The sequence below is a fragment of the Camelus ferus genome, chromosome 5 (assembly GCF_009834535.1).
Source record: "Camelus ferus isolate YT-003-E chromosome 5, BCGSAC_Cfer_1.0, whole genome shotgun sequence".
NCBI classification, from domain to species: domain Eukaryota; kingdom Metazoa; phylum Chordata; class Mammalia; order Artiodactyla; family Camelidae; genus Camelus; species Camelus ferus.
The window spans coordinates 15,279,538-15,297,169 of NC_045700.1; the positions used below are offsets into that span (position 1 = coordinate 15,279,538).

Sequence of the window (17,632 nt, forward strand, 5' to 3'; positions counted from 1 at the left end):
GTGGTGAATATTTTCCTTAGTGTGCTGACAGGCTGCACCTAAATGAGGTTGTTTTGAAAACTTCTGGAATTCTGGAAAATATTTCTGTAGGGTGTAAAATCATAAATCCATCTTAGTGCTTTCAAAGAGAAAAGGAATATTTTATGAAGTACAATGTTGTTGGCTGTGCTGAATCTCATCACTTTGGCTTTTAGAAATTCTGCCTCCTTTAGTGAAACTTATTATATGAATAGAGGATGTTGCTTAACAAACAAAAAGAGGAAGGAAGGAAACTTCCTCAAGGAACAGTTTGAGCCCTTTAAAACTTAACACACAATAAAAATACTCCCTTTATTACCATTACCCACTTCAGCAGCAATTCAAAGTTCACAGCAATTCAGAGAAAAGGCCAAATTTCTTAAAGCAGAATCAAAGGCATTTGAGACTTCCTGAGATTACAGGGCCCAGACATAAATAAAAGCACTCAATAAAAATATTTCCCATCCCATTGTGTTTTAGAATTTTATAAATACCCGTGTAAAGGCTTAGCCACTCTCTCAACAGACAACTCAGTAGAATTTTAGATCATTTATCCCAAATGGTATGCACCCACCGAAAGTACTCACTGCTGGCCTACGGATTTGCATTTGTTTACCACGTTTTGTTTTAGGTTAAAGAAAAGGAAAAGAACACTTTTGTGAATCACTTGTATGAATTACGATCAAGCTCTTGGAAGAGTTCTAAAGAGTTCCGTTCTCTTGACTAATTAATTGCCACGGGACCTGCTGAAACAGGTACTGAGGGTGAAAGGATTGGTACAGATTCAGTAGACATGCATACAGCATGCACTGGACTCAGAACTGGGCTCTGAACGTCAACTCTATTTTCTCCTTTGCAAAAGTAGGTAGCAGGGGTGGTGGACTGGATGGGTTTTGAAGTACCTCACTGGTTCCCAACCCAGCTATGGACCAGAGCAATGAAAAAGACCCATCCAACTCAGAAATGACAAAATAAGACAGATTATTCTAAGTCAGAAGATATAAGGAGGTGCCCGGATAGCTAAATCTGTTATGGTTCCCTAAGGTGATTCTGATACTCAGCCAGGAAACAGAATCAGGAACCTTGTCGCTTCTGAAAATCATAAACAGTAGTGTTGCCTCGCATATGTACATATGTTCATGAAACAGAAATGTTATTACGTTAGAAGTTGGAAAATTCACACTTTAAATATACTAGGACTATTACTATTTTAAAAAGCTTTCCTAGAAAAGTACCTTTTATAAATGATTATGTAATGTAATTTTTCAACCCTAACTTTTCTTTCTAGGGCATTTACATTTTTCAATTTGCTTCAACTACACAAGTCATTACAGGGAAAAAAGGCGAAATAAACAACAACAAAAAAATTCCTACTGCCAATAAGAATTACAATTTATAAAATTAAGTAACATCTCTGCCAGACAGAACTCAGACTTAGGTGAGGAAGGGCCCAGCCTGTGTCAGGTGTTTTCCATGTACATAAAAGGACCTGGGGATAGACTGGATGACTGACAGATTCTAGGATGACTAGAAAGGTTTCCTTTCCCCAAGCATCACCTGCTTGACCACATCTGAGAATATTTTTAAAGAACTATTTAAGGAAAAGTCATTTTGAGCTTCTTCGGATGGAAATAACTTGGGTAACATATCATACTGCTTGAAACGCAGGCTAAGAGATTGATAACTGAACACCGACTATCACTGGAAACAATGGAGCCAGGCTCAGAAACCAGAGTCCAGGGCTCTCCGAGACAGTGGGACAGAGTAAAGGGGTGAAGAGGAGAGCTGGACACGGACACCTCTGCAACCTTGCTGAGCGCTATGTCTACCTCTCTGTGCCTCTACTGGGACAGTGACTCGCAGCACCGCCTGACCAAGTTTCTGTATTCCATTTTTTTAAATTTTTTTTTTTATTGAAGTGTAGTTGATTTACAATGTTAGTTTCAGGTGTACAGCAAAGTGATTCAGTTTTACATATAGATACATATTTTTTTTCAGATTCTTTTCCATTATATGTTATTATGAGAAATTGAATATAGTTCCCTGTGCTCTACAGTAGGTCCTTGTTGTTTGTCTATTTTATAGTAAAACAGTAATGTGTACATGTTAATCCCAAACCCCATTTTTATGGCGACCTACTCAGTTGGCGGAAAGTATGCCAAGTCGCTCGACAGACCTAACACCGGTGATGTGTGACTTTGGGCAGGCAATCCAACCTCTCTGTGCTCAGCTTCCTCTTTTGTAAAATGAGGAAATTTGAAAGGGTTCTTGTGAAGGTTCAATGAGCTCACACTTGTAAAATGACTAGAAGATAACAGGTGCAGAGAAGGTGCTCGGGATGTGTTACGAACAGTGGGTCACAGCACTGTAGGTTGTTGTGTCCCACACCACACTTTGTGCAGATCCAGCCTCACAGGAATGCAAAGAAGCATGGAAATCCTGGAGTTTGAAAGAGCAAGAAGAAACCCTAGAAGTCATCTTTCTGTGCTAAGTGTTGCCCTGAATCTAACACACATTTTATGTAACCCATGTATAGGAAAAAATAAGCCATTATTTCCAGACTAAGAAACTGCCCACCAAAACTGGAACTTTCATCTTCTTTTGAAACCTACGGCCACCTGCCCACACTGGTGTGTTTCTGAGTCATCTGAATGTGCTGCAGTGGAGCTGCGACTGCTGCGCTAAGACCAGACTGAGGCTCTCTAGTCAGTCCACCACAGTCCCCACCACTCCCTACTGGCTTTAAGCCAGGTATGGGTTCCTACCGCATGGTTTTTAAAAGCAAGGATTTTGCCTTTTAATTAAAAAATAAATAAACAAAAAATGAGCAAACATCACAGACTCTGTACCTATTTACTTATCAAAAATGGAAAAGCAGAATGTAAATCCTTAGAAGACACACGATTGTTCTTATATCTGGGCCACTTTAACCACTGACATTATTTGGCAACTGTAGGTATCTGTGTCTGTGATCCTTAATCTAGTCCAAGACCTCTTCTTTCACAAATAAGAGAAACGAGGAACCCAAAGAGTTTAAGTGACCTGACTGAGGTCAAAAGTCTTATTGGTGGCAGAAGCCGTATCCACATGTGGGTCTTTTTTCCTCTTGTTCGTGTTTCCACTTATCTGTCCCCTTCTTTTCTTTCTAAATAAATGAGCTGAGGTGGGGTCAACTCATGTTCCATATAGAAAAGCAGAAACAAGAGGAAGTCGACCGGCTACAACGAAGCAGCACAGAGGCAGCTTTGGACACAAGAGGAGGCAATGAGTGATCTGTCGCCAGGGTTACCATTCTCTTAGCCAGCTTGCTTGTGTGGAAATATTTCTGACAGATGAAGCTGAAGGACTGATGGCCTCTCATCCAGCTGCTCCATTTCATTCACACTTAATTGCCCCCATTCATCTCAAATCATGAACGTTTTTCCCTAACATGCTTCCTAACTACTTAAGTAAATGCAGTGGTGAACTGGGTGATGAGAATATACCACATGACACAGAAGAAACCTCCAAGCCCCTAGAGAAAATGAGCTGGAGAAAGAAACAGCAGGAGGAAAACAGAAGATGATTTTCCTGATTCAGGCGCCTCTAAAGACAGTCTTTTGGGGTCTTTTATTTCCCCCTAACGAGATGAGTCTGTCCTAGGCATCAGGTATGCCACTTTCCCTCCATCTAATGATACTATTTCTCTTAGTCACAGGCTTGTCTCTCTCACAGAAGAAATGTCGGGCACGAACGTTATATGGCTTAATAATTTATCTCAGTTTCCTTTCACTTAGTTTTTGGATTTTGAGACAATGACTTTGTGAGCTGGGAAGTTCAGATTGTGTCCACTCCCAACCCTGCCATCAAATTATCCCACAGATAACTGCTCAGTTTTATTCCATGGATCTCACTTAGGCAAATCTGTGATTTATTTCCAGTTCTCCCACTCGGCATTTGCCAGAATTGAAATAGGTTTCTTTCAGACTCATCCTTAAAAACGAGCAAGATAATATCTACTTTAGAGGCTGCTGGAATGAACCAATGAGATCCATTCGGTGTAAGCACTTTGAGAACCATAAAGCACTAAACATATGTGTCCTGACAGTCAGATGTTGTATTAAAATACTGGGGATACAGGGTGTTCTGAGAAAAGCAGGCTGTGGGGACCTTTGAGTTCATCTGAAGAGACAACAGAGACTAAAGACAAGGGAAAGGATTGCTGAAAAAAAGACCTAGGCAGGATGCAGGGTCTCCAGGGAGCAGTGTGGCAGCTTTGGTGGCATCTTCCTTCGTGTTCCCAAGACTCGTGTAAACTGCTCTTTTGGCTCCCATCATATTGTTGCAGATACTCAATAATCTGCCTTTCTCCCCACTTTCCAGCATCCTACAAACTAAGCTTTCCAGGAAAAGGCCTCTGCCAGGTGGGCATCTCTGTATCTCCAGCACTTAGCTTGGTGTCTGGTAGGTACTGCCAGCCTGCTAAGTTAATGTGCTGTTTAGTGGACAGACAGAATAATGCTCCCTCACCAAGAAGTCCACATCCTAACCCATGAAACCTGTCAATACATTTGTTACCTTACCTTCTAGTGCAGAAGAGACTTTGCAGATGTGATTAGATTAAACATCTTGAGATGGGGAGATTCTCCTGGATATGTGGATGGGCCCAATGTAATCACAGGGTCCATCTAAGAGGGAGGGAGGAAGGTCAAACTCAGAAAAGGAGAAATGACAATGGAACCAGAGTTTGGAGCGATGTACTTTGAAGATGGAGGAGAGGGCCAAAAGGCAAAGAATGCTTGAATCTGGAAAAGGCAAGGAAATAATTCTGTCCTGAAGCCTCCAGAAAGAATGTAGCCCTGCCAGAACTGTGACTTTAGACTTTTGACCTCCATAATTATTTTTAAAAGATAAAAATAAAATAAAATAAAATAAAATAAAATAAATTAAAATAAAATAAATTATTGTGGTGTTCAGCCATTAAGTTTGTTACAGCAGCAATACAAAACTAATACATTTAGGTCCAAAAGTAAATGAATAATTGTCATTTAAATGAATGGATGAAATAATGAATGAATGGATGAATGAATGGAGAGAGCTCTAGGTAGACAGTGGGAAGGCCTCTCTTTAGGTCCCAGCTTAGATGATAACTAGCTGGGTAACTTGGCCCTATCATTTAATTTCTCCAGAATTTCTCCACATAAAGACTTGTGGCCATGGAGTCAAACCAACCAGAGTTTGAATCCCTTCTAAGCCACTCTAGGCTGCATCTTCAAGCAAGTACTCACCTCTGGGAGCCTGGGTCCCCATCTGTAAGACAAGGACAGGACTTCCTGCCCAGAGGTGTTGTGAAGACTGAATGAGCTACAGTCTAGTCACATTCAATGGGACTGAACCAGGCCAATTTGAAATTGCGGTCACATAATGCTATTAACGTGACTGCATGCCCAAACCTTGAAATCATGCAAATTCTCCAAATGAAAAAGGAATCAAGAACTTCACAGTGGCAAAGTTGGTGAACTGTAAACCACTGATGGCCATGGGGCAGGTCTGATTTGCTGCTGAACAAAAATACCTACTGATCTTTGAGAGAGTCCATGTGGAATTATGCAATCTCTAAATTATACAATAACCAACTATGCGAAGTCTTCAGGAACAGGATCCTTCAACAAACTAGGACCACCATTTAATGCATGCAGAGCAATTAGCATGGGCGAAGAACACAGAAAGCTATTACTCTGCTGTTATTATGCTAACTCAATGATAAAAGCCTCAGAACAAATACTTTCATGATGGAAAATGAAACCCACACCAGCTTTCCCAAGGGCCTAAGCTTTCTTTGCATGGGCTTCTGGCTCCTGCTGGAGAAATCTTATAGTTGGAAAATTTGAATCAGGTGTGCTAATAAGCCTCCGTATTATGAAGCAATAAATTTCCTAGCTCTTGCCCGAAACAAAGAATTTGGCTTGAGGGAAGTGTTAACTATGCCGTCCACCAGTATCACCATGTATATCTTGCATGACCTATTTTGCTACTATTAGCCAGATTTAGAATACTAGAATGTGTGAGATGACAAGGACCTTCCTGGGACTCAGTGCCACCTCTCTGTTTCCTTTCTTGAATCCCCAGAGGACAAAGTTGTGCCTAGTACATACTAGAAACTCAATAAATATCTGTTGAATGGATAAATGACCTTCATGGGTCATGTAACACATATTCTTCTCCCATTTTCCAGATAATGAGCCTGAGGCCCACTAGAGTAATGGCTGAAAAATCCCTTCATCGTAACACTAATTCAAGTTAATAATTGCTTCCTTCCTACAAGGAAGAGCGGATTTCCCAAATCCAACAGACAAGTTTACTAAGAGGAAATAGTTTTAAAACACATTTTAAAAAGTATATCTGTTTTTCTAAAAGTTTCCAGCTTCACAAAACAAATTCTGATGATAAGTGTCTATACCACAGATTTGGCTAATAAATGGTGAAGGGATTAGTAAAGAATGATTAACATAAAATAAGAACCTGGATGAAACAGAGCTGCACTGAGGAGATTGGAAAAAGCATAGGAGTGATGCTAAATTATTTATTTCTAATTGAAGCCTACTGTTACCTGTGAAGGGGAACAGATCACTTATATTTCAGGTTCACAGGACTATTTTAGGCTAAACCAAACCACCTAATGCAGAATCAAGTCCAATTTTTCACTTAATACTTCAATTTTCCACCAAAGCAGATATAATACCTTGGAAAAATTCAGGGCCAGAAGGACTTAAATCCTTATCCTAACTGTAGGCAACCACGTATCAGGAAAACCTGGGCATGCATGCATTCCCTAGGTAAAGACCAGCCCTCAAGAAGAATCTGAACACTTTCCCTAGAAATGGATTTTAGTGGTTTTTCTACTGTTTTTATGGAGCTCACTTGAATCTCCTCTGAGGTCGTTGAAGTCGACTCCTTATATTGTTTTCATTGGCGATGGAGAACAGTGGTCCCCATGGTCATGCCATGCTCTCTGTATATGTCTCGAGTCAACTATTTAGGACACAGACTCCTTTAAGACAAACTCTGCCTAGATCGCTTATCTTCATATGATATTGTGGCTTTTACTAGATTTCTCTCAGTCTTTGTCATCACAAGTTGGGTTGCAGAGGCCAGAACCTGTGAATTCAGGGAAGCTGGTGTGAAATTATCTTGACCAGCCAGGTTCCTATGCTTGCTTTCCCAAACCCACTTGCTTTTTAGCAAAACCCTAGGGCTCCCAATGATCACCTTAAGTCTCGGCCTATTTCCCTGCCTTCTTTAGATTTTTAAAGCTCTCTTGGCAGAGTTGAGCAATAGATACTGGGTGTCTATTTGTGATTTTAAGTTATTTTTAAAAATGGAAGTACCATCAGTTATAATGTGTCAATTTCTGGTGTACAGCACAATGTCCCAGTCATGACAGGATTAAGTGATTTTCAATGAAAGTCCTCTATCGGTTGAGATTGAGTGCCTGTGCTTTCTGTTCCCGGAGCCTTCTCAGCTGTGTGATCAGCTCGGATCAGGTTCAGATTAGATGCCCTGCTTCCCAGTCTGGCCCCTTTGCTAGTTTCAAACCACAGTGGGATAAGGGCTCTCAGAAGATGGCAACTTGTTACTGCGCTGACCACTGACTCTCCTTGGACTTCTTTAGATTCTGCATCACCTGAGGCACCAGGTCACACCAAGGAGGACAGCACACAGACATAACCTTGGCCAGCTCTTTCGCGTACCCTCAGTCTCACCATCAAACTTGTCAGTCACCGTGAGTTTCTTACTCTCCATGAACCTGCCATGTGCATTCATACCCCTGCCCCTTTGCCTAGGCTTCCCCTCTGCCTGGAGTGTTCTTCCTCTTGTTCTCCACTCATCAGGCTTAAATGTCAGACCTCTGGGAAGAATTCCTTACCTCCCCCATCAGGATGACCCGCTCTGTCTGCTGTGTTGCAGGAGAATACTGTAGATCCCTCTCTTCTAGCCCAGACCAGAGTACTCTAATACATCCACAGGTCTTTCTGTATCACTATATGCTTATTTTTTGCACCTTCCTACAATCAAATCTAAGATTCCTTTGACAGTCCAAGTTCAAGGAATGAATGAGTTAAATAATCATGTACAGGATTCCTCAAATAAGTGATATATGAGCTCCCAGCACTGGGGTCTGATCATCCTTGTTTATGGATCTCTGGGTTAGGGAGGACGGAGTTAGAGAAGCACCAGAAAAACAAGCCAACCGGCACCCAGCCAAGAACAAGAAACATAATGTACCTGATAGACCATTATATTAACAGTTTCTTCTTTTTTCTGTTCTGGAGGTCCTTGACTCTGCAATAGATTTCGTACTGTTTCTTCCATCCTGAAAAACAATAAAAAAAAATAATTTCTTCAAGGAATGTTTCCTATTAACGCGGGTCTCTTTCAGGTCATAGAAATCATTGTTTAGTGTATATTTCCTAAGCTTAAACCTGGAAATCTCTTTTCTCTCCTCTGTCCTGTATCCTTTCTATTAAGAATCTGTCATGAATTCCTTTACAATCATTCTGTAGAATGGCTCTGGGTTCTCGATCTCTCTCTTTACCATTCAGGTCTGTATCCTTGGCCTCCTCCATCTGTCAGGCAAACAGCTCCCAACATCCTTCGTCACTTTCACAGCACACATTTTTGACACAATGCCATCACAGCAATCTTCCTGAGATACCACTTTGATTTTTTAAAATCAATTTTCAAGGTCGACAAATCCTATATGAATGCATTTTCACCATTAATATACTGTTAACGTCTTTCCATGGTGGTCTTTTTATGTCAGCACACAAAGATCCACTTTGTTTCAACTACTTCCTAATACTCCATGATGTGAATGCACCATAAATTATTTAACCATTCCTCTGCCGATGGAATTTAAATTACTTCAAAAATTTTGCAAATTCAATTAATAAAATCTTTGCAAATACATCTCCATGCTCATTTATGAGTATGTCTACAGGTCTTATTCCAACATATATGGTATGCTATAATCCCATTTTGTTTTAACTACCCACTTCAAATCCTTCCTCCCCTCCTCTTCATGACCCAGAAGTAAAGAGTAAAACACACACACCCATCCCATTTCCAGACATTGTCTCATGCTGGTACTCCTTAGATTGCAAACATCCTTTCATCTTCTCATGTACCGTCATCCATTTTTCAACATCCACCTCAAATTTTACTTCCTAAGAGACTTCTTTATTGGTCCCTCACTTCTTTGAGTTCTTATAGCCCTCTACTTAAATCATTCATCCTATCACTTAAAGACTCTCCACTTCAATGCTCAAAGATTTCATGTCTGCATGCTTTATCTTCTGAAGTAAATGACAACATTTGGTGGAGAACCATGTCATATATTTCTTATGCGCTCTCCCCAATTATGGATAAAGTAGGTACTCAGTAGACATTATTATAACAATTTATTATTAATTCATTTAAAAATATTAAGTGTTTACTCTATAATAGAGATTGACTGTGTATATTCAAACTGTGCTGAAATGGTCTTGTCCTTGGGATTCATTCAGGAGGATTCATGGACCAGATCTCTGAGAACAGGCGGCCTGAACTAACACACTGAACTCAGTGCTCTCATGCCCAGAAACTGAGTTGGTTGTCTCTTCAAGTCCCATCCTGAGGCATGTATGTTAGTGACTCAGCATGATACTAGTTTAAGAGAGCTGGGGCAGGGGAAAGCAGGCTGATCCAGCATCTCTCTCTCACTCCAGCTTCTAGCAAGGCAATGATGGGTTCTAGGAAGTCTGTGAATTTCTGAAAATGGCAACCAAGTAACCAAGATGGTGGGGTTCAGAATGCCAGCTTTCTCATATGGCTTATCACTTCTTAGCAGCAGTGTGAAGAAACTGCAGATGAACTGGGCCAATCCAAACCTAGATTATAATTGGGGAAATTCTGCTATCATAGAGGACAGTACCAGAATTCTTCCAGGATTTCGAGAAGATGGTAAACAGTGATTATGAGTGCACAGAGAATGATTTGTGACCACACATTTATCCAAGCGATCTCTTTGTGCATCCAGCCAGGAAAGCAAAATCTGTTCCCTGTATTTTCACAAATCATATGTTATTAGTGATAATAAAATTAAATAGTACTTTTAACTTGTCAAAGAACTCTTTTATCTATTGATCATTATAATGTATTTTAAAAATATCATTATATCTCTGATACCACAGAGATAAATGGGAAAGCTGAGGCCCAAAAATGTTAAATGGCTGGCTTATGGGATCATGGCTAGTTGGATGGTGAGTTAGGATGAGACCATTTTTAGGACTATAAACATAGCATCCTCTTTCTTCCAGGCCCTATTTACACTCAGGGAAATAATTTTAAACAAAGAGTCTTAACTCCTAATTAGGAGTTAACTTTGTGAACACTTACTGGATGCTAAACCCAAGAAAGCAACAATATTATTTCTGACCTGGGAAGAGCTTAAGATCGGGTAGAAGAGACAAAGTAAGTTAATGTGAAAAGAATAGATGGGATGAAGTGCAAATTCTGAAATAGTGAGGGATAAGAGCCAAATTCTAATACTTTATTTCATTTTTTATAAACAGAGACAATCTCTTGAATGGTAGTGGATTTCCCATGATATTTGCTAAATCTCTCATAAAAAGGAAAAGTAATGATAATGATAATAACTTGCCCAAGATACTCAGCTTGTATATAACACATCAGCAGCCAGCCTCTCGTTTCCTAAATATTAGTCTGCTTTCTTCCTACCTTAGCACAGAGGCTGGAAGCTGTTCTTGTTTCAATCCTTACTTCACTCATTTATAAACATTTGCCTTAAATACATCCCACGAGTTAGAACTTACTTAAAATAGAATCTTGTCTTTGTTATCAATAAATTAAAACACAATTCTGTCTCAGTTCATATCTTGCTGACTTTTCTCTTCTGTATAATTAAAAGGTCTACCCACAAGTTGCTGGATCCAAAAGAAAAACATCTATTCACCTTTCCCCTGTTCTTCTTGTCTTTGTAGTTTAAAAAAAAGAAAAAGAAAAACGAGGGGGTGGACAGGAAGTTGTTAAAACAGAATCTCAGGCAGCCTAGATCCACAGTAATACTGTGAACACTTTTCTGGCACAACTTTGTGATTAATTAAACCAATTACATTTTCAAGCTACAGCTTGGAACAGAGTTGCAGGGACCCAACCCAACTCTTGGTAAAAAATTAAGTTGTCTCCTTTTTTCATAACCTTTATGAATCTGGTCACAGAGAAAATATTTTCAACCTGATAAGAATATGCCATTATTTATTCTCTAATGACATCTTCTTTTTTTAAATTCTCATTTAGCAAAGTCTCTATTTATTTTCCCGAAAATCAAAGACTGTGAAGCATCATCCATTGTACTTTGATGCCCAATGACATTTTACTCGTTTTATTATTTTGATGGCTGATGTGTGAGAGACTGCATTACTAGTCTGTACACAGAGCAATTCCACCATCTGTTTCCCAAACGTGACTGAAAATAAGCCAATTCCTTTCTCCAGGTCAGGCCTGGGCAGAGATCTTTTTTTTTTCTTTTTTTAAAGTTGCTGATTGGTGCAATTTATTGTTAAAAACTGACCTCAATCAACGTCTTCTAGTTTTTTTTTTTTTCCCCTTTGCCTGACCTGAGATTAAATCCTTTCTTCCTCTAAATACCAATCAAGTAGCTGCCATAACTAAAAATTACATAGGCCAAAATTATACTTAGTGAGATGTGATAAATTCTAATGTATGTTAAATGAACTATTTGTAAAAAGTTAAGTCCAACACAAATCAGAAAAAAGACCTCAAATTCATATACAAATACTGTATTTTAGGTAACACAGATATAAATGTCAGAATTTCATTTAATTATAAATATGTTTTATGTTTTAAGATACAGATCATTTAATTAATAAAGTTTTACTATAGTATTTCCTCTAGGGGAAGAAAAAACAAAGCTTTTGCTTAAAGGAGGTACTCATTTAAAGTTAGAAAAATAGGACATTAGGTAAGAACATATGAGAAGAATAATAATTCAAAACCACACAAGAGGAGGATTAGTGAGGCTTTGACACAAAATTTTCTCCCTGTGCCTAGGGGTCCACCTTCATCACAGACCCCCTTTTAAAGTGCAGATGACTGGGGAGAGGGTCTCCCTACATCACAAAGGAAGATCCTTCTGGAAGTAAATGTTCAAAGATGATAGTTTTCTGAATCCTTTCTTGGGAGGAAGTTACCTAATTATTCAGGGTCGGATGATGTCAGGAGTTTCTTCACAGTCAGAGAATATGATTTGGGCCCCGAAGAACTTGACTCATTCAGTAACAAAAGTACTATCAGAAAACATGATCCCAGGGCACACGGGGAGCTGTTTATTCTAACATCAGGTAAAGGGAAGTGGACTCTTCCACATTCCTTCCTTCCTCCCCTAGTCTAGCCCTCTAGTTTGCCTAATGACACTCCAGGGACTGATCAGAACACTAGACTGAAGTGTTCTTTGGTGACTCCTATGATCAGATATTCATTCAGCTTAGCGTGTTATTTTTGAATGAAATAGAACGAAATGAACACATAACAAGAAGATACTCTCTCCAGCTCAAACTAGTCTCTGATGAGGCTTTCAGCTGAACCCAATCTTATTTTTGTTTTGAAGAAATATTTTAACATTTGTCTTGGCCGATTAATCACATAAAATAATAATAAAATTAGTAATGCAATTACCCAATATTCCCTCATATTTTTTTAATGGGAGAGGCTGCAAGACCATCACCTAGCCACTTCTGCTAAAAGTGCGTGCCATGTCCTCTTTTGTTCACCTACACTGTGAAGTTTGTGGACAGCTGCGGCTGTGATTTGCAAATTGCCTCTCCTTGTGTTTTGCTGCATTTGACTCCTGATCGGCTCACTTTGAGAACTAGGGTTGATTGAAGCAAGGGTACTGCCATGATCAAATTTCTTGTAAAGACAAGAAGAAGGGGACTGGGGTTCAAATAGAAAGAAGACAGAGGGGTCTGAGTCACTGCAGCACCTCTCCTTCACCTGGAGAAATCATGGCAATGACCTCATATGGGGAGCAGTACTCATCCTGCAAGGTCAACAGCCGTAGTAAGTACAGCCATCCTTCCCACATATGCTGGGAAAAAAGAGAAACACTTGAAAGTCTTTCACTGGGTGCCTATTAACAGTTGTAGCACATCCCTGGGATATTCAGAAAAAGTATAATTCATTTTTTTTTGTATATAGCCAAACTAGTCTTTTTCTCAAGCCCAACATTAACATTCTTCCAAAATCCTAGTTCAATGCTAGACTTCGCTAACGTGATGGACTTCAAAATGAATTGTTAAATCCATTGAGAAACAAGTGTCCGTCAGCAGGATTATATAAACAGCTTTGTTGTTGCCAGAGAACAGGTTCTTGCCCTTGCACAGGAAAGAATTCAAGAGCGAGCCACAGTAGTGACAGCAAGTTTATTTAGAGAGATACACACTCCATAGACAGAGTGTGTCCATCTCACTCAGCAGGGAGAACGGTTTAGGAAATACACACTCCATAGGCAGAATGCAGGCCATCTCAAAAGGTGAGAGGGAGAGAAGCCGAGACGTAAGTGTGTGTTTAGTTTAAAGTAAAATTAGAGACACATTACACAGACAGAAAGCAGGCCATCTCAGAGGGCAAGAGAGAGAGCGATCGTGAAGTGTGGAGTTGTTAGTTTTTATGGGCTCAATAATTTCATATGATAATGAGTAGGATTAGTCCAAATATGCTGGGGAAGGGATGCGGATTTCCAGGAATTGGGACTCCCTTCCACCACTTTTTGGCCTTTCCTGGTCAGCCTAGGAACTGTCATGGTGCCTGTGGGTGTACAATGAGGCTCAAGGTCTACTGGAAGTCAAATCCTCTGCAATCTTGGTTCTAACCAGTTTGTCTTGTTCTCAATTCCTGTGTCGTTCCTTCAGTGGTTGTGCCCTGCCCCCTCCCGCCTGTCCCAGTGTTATAGGCATACCTCGGCATTATTGTGGGTTCAGTTCTAGACCATGGCAATAAAGTGAATACTGCAATAAAAAAGTCACACAAATGGCTTCCTATTGCATATAAAAGTCATGTTTATACTACACAGTAGTCTGTTAAATGTAGAATTATGTCTAAAAACATAATGTACATACCTTAATTAAAAATAATTTATTGCTAAAAAAGCTATCATCTGACAACGCAGGGTTGCTCTAAACCTTCAATTTGTAAAAAATGTAGCATCTGGGAAGTACAACAGAAAAAAGCACAATAAAACAAAGTGTACCTGTATATATTTCTTACATTGGAATACTATTCAGCAATCAAAAGGAATAAGCGGATTCATGTAATGATATGCAAGAAGCTCGAAACATTACACTGCGTGAAAGAAGCCACACACAGGCTAAATTCTGCATGATTCCATTTACATGTAACTTTACTACAGGAAAAATTAATTTATGATGAAAAATTTAAGAACAGTGATTGCCATGGAGGGCAGGGGAGGGCAGGGATTGCCTGATAAGGGACACAAAGAACTTCCTGGGATAACAGTAATGGTTTGTATCTCCCCAGGGCTTTGAATTGCACGGCTGTATGCATTTGTTGGAATTCATCCATTTAAGATTTATGAATTTCATTATGTATAAATTTTATCTTGAAAGGGTAAAAAAGCACCATAAACAATACGGAACTTTAATTAACAATATACATGCTCAAGTATGTACATAATTTGGGGTGAAATGTCTTGATGCCTGAAATTTACACTGAAATGCATCAACAACTGGATTAATGGATGGAGAGAGAGAGATAGCCAGATACGCAGTGAAGCAAGTATAGTAAATGTGAGTGGTAGAATCTGACTGGTGGGTATTTAGTGTTCACTGTAAAATTCATTCAACTTGTCATATATTAAAAGTTTTTATAATAAATTCTTGACAAAGTTTTGTGTGTTTTTAAATGTAGCCATTTATCTTTTGGATAAAAATGAAGAAGAGAAGCAACTGCTTTTCTGCCGTAGATGTTTCTAGGAATATGCAGGTCTGGTTGGGTGGATCATAATCTTTATAGAGTAAGGAGACTTGGGTGTGGTGTCATCTTACATCTGGAGAGAAGTCACTTGCCAACAGATTTGCTGCTGGCCCTTCTGGCTCAGTGTCTGAAGGTCTCAAGGCTGTTCCTGGTCTGTTCGTTCTGTTTGGTCAGAGCCTGGCTATGTGTGTGGCATTCAGACTGACCTCACCTTAGCATCCGTTCACTATACAGTTCTGAATCTTGGTCACCACCTCCACAGGGGATGCTGAGCTGACAGATTGTTTCCAGACACTTCTGCAAGAGTGCCCTGGACCTACCATAGGAGACCTTAAAGTAGGCCCACTGGGTCTCCAGGCAGCCTCTTAAATAGCACAGAATCTGAAGGAAGCCTGGAAAGGTAAAATCCAGGGCCTGTTTTATGCCTGAGCATAATGGACCACCAAGTCTTTGGATGGTCTCCTTTCCCTAAGGAGCAGTCCTCCCTTTGTGCTTTCTTTCCACTCTGAGCTCTTTCTTGTCACAGCCTTATAGCATCTTATTAATGCTCTCTGAGTTCCTTGAGGTCAGTGACTGACTTGTTCATTTTCTCTAACAACTAAACATAGCTAGTATTACTGAGTGGGTATTCAATAAATTCTTTTTTGAGGGAATGAATGAATCCAGTAGTACTTGTCACTCATTCATTTCTTGTCAGATCTATATGTAGATCTAAATGGTCAGAGAGAAGTCGTAACAAGTAAGAGGTACCAGCAAGACTAGAGGGGCTAAGTCTTAAGCTGTGACACTTGGGGCTAAGATGTAAGGCTTGTGGTTATTAGTACAACAAACAAACTACCTCCCAGAAATAACTCCCTACTCTTTTTTTTTTTTTTTTGGCCACATTGAATATGCAATCTATGGTCCACATGCTTCATCTGAAACTAATTAGCTTAGATGGTTCGAATACTATCCTAATGAGGTCAGGGTTCTAGATTCAATTTCTAGCCTGGACACACTTTACCACCATTAGATTTCCAGCAGACTGGAGCCCAGTGCACTACTGCTAAGAGAGAAATGATGGGAGAATTATCTTAATGAAGAACATATTTTGCATGACCTCCCATATCGTTTGCTTTTAAACTTCTGTTTCCCATTCTAATTCCATTGCTTTCCTCAACACCCATCCTACCTCCCATTTTAATTGCAGTGCAAAGCTTTCCTCAAGTTTGGGAGTGAAAAGAAAGGCTGACTTGTTTTCAGTTTCAAGAGAAAACCGTTCATGTGGAAACTTTACTGGTTTAGAACTGGACTCTGCCCAACTGCACCAACTTGTTTCCTAAGCAAATGAGAGTTTCTTCCCTGAACAGCTAGCGCATCTAAGCATGTAAGCAGGGGCAATCCCCAGGTCGGCCATGACTTTGAAGTTCTTAACCCAATCTCTGCTTATCCCGGCTCCAATAGTTAGGGATAGTAAATCTACAGCGACGATAACTAAAAACTGCATTGAAACTGAAACTCACTCTGGATAAATGTTGGAGGGCTGGGATTTCTTACTTCTTTCCGAGATGATATATATTTTTAATTCAGCAGCAACTTTGCAAGAATAATACCGTTGCCCAGAAACCACAGTGCTCTAATTCACTCATGGGGATGCAACACCATTCATAAACAGATCGAAAGGTGCTGGTCTAATTTGAATTACTGCATCATATTCACTCCAGGGCCATCTGTTTGTGAGCAGAAAGTGACATAAATTTTCTCACAGGCAAGCTGTGCTGATCCCATGTCGGGAGCTCACTGCATGTGAGAGGTGGATTTGGAGAGGGCAGGCGTGCAGAGATATGCATTCAGGGGAAAATTTCCACATGGAGTCAAAGGGAATCCCCTGAATGTTAACGAGCGAATCTCAAGTGTTTTTGCACAACAGTGGCAGAATACAAAATTGCATTTATAGATTCATGTGTTTTTATAGAGTTCACACTCATCCAGACACAGAGAGAGAGGGGATCCCACCTGTGTCAGCAGATGCCAGAAAGAAGTACATCTCACTAGCTTTCCCTGTCCTGAAGGCAGGATTCGCACTGTATCCCAAGAATCCACAAGAGGTCTACAGGATGGGTTACTCCCTCAATGGAGCTGAGTTTTTAATTAACGCAAGAATTATTAATTAATATGATTATCAGGTTTCACTAATACAAAATAATTAACAGTTAATATAATCACCCATGTCCAATTCATAAGCTTGCCTCCTTAACTACTAAATGTACTCTTATAATGTGTCCTAATAGAATTCTTCAAAATAGTAGATTTCCCCAAATAAATCCAGATTTAGTTCTTTTTTTCAATTTTGTTTTCTTGAGTAGCCTGAAGCACAAATGTTCTTTGAATCTTATACTGCTCAAAAAGGACTTTGAATTGCCAAAACAATTACTTTTAATATAAATGTATTTTGGCGGGATGGATCTTTATAACTCAATATTCAAAGGTGAGGGAAACTTTGAACATAACAGACAATTCTATTTATTATTGGCCCTCAATGTTTAATCTTATTGGCTGCTGATGATAGGAATAAAAATAGTTT

The 17,632-nt window shown here is 39.6% G+C and overlaps 1 protein-coding gene across 2 annotated transcripts in view; it reads right to left on the reverse strand.

Moving 5' to 3' along the window:
* The window catches only part of NCKAP5 (NCK associated protein 5), an 829,955-nt gene that overhangs the window by 287,548 nt on the left and 524,775 nt on the right, over window positions 1-17,632 (reverse strand). For both annotated transcript variants that reach the window (XM_032479328.1, XM_032479329.1), the window contains exon 6: window positions 8,284-8,371. In XM_032479328.1, coding sequence (XP_032335219.1) covers window positions 8,284-8,371 — 88 coding nt within the window. The remainder of the gene's footprint in view (window positions 1-8,283; window positions 8,372-17,632) is intronic.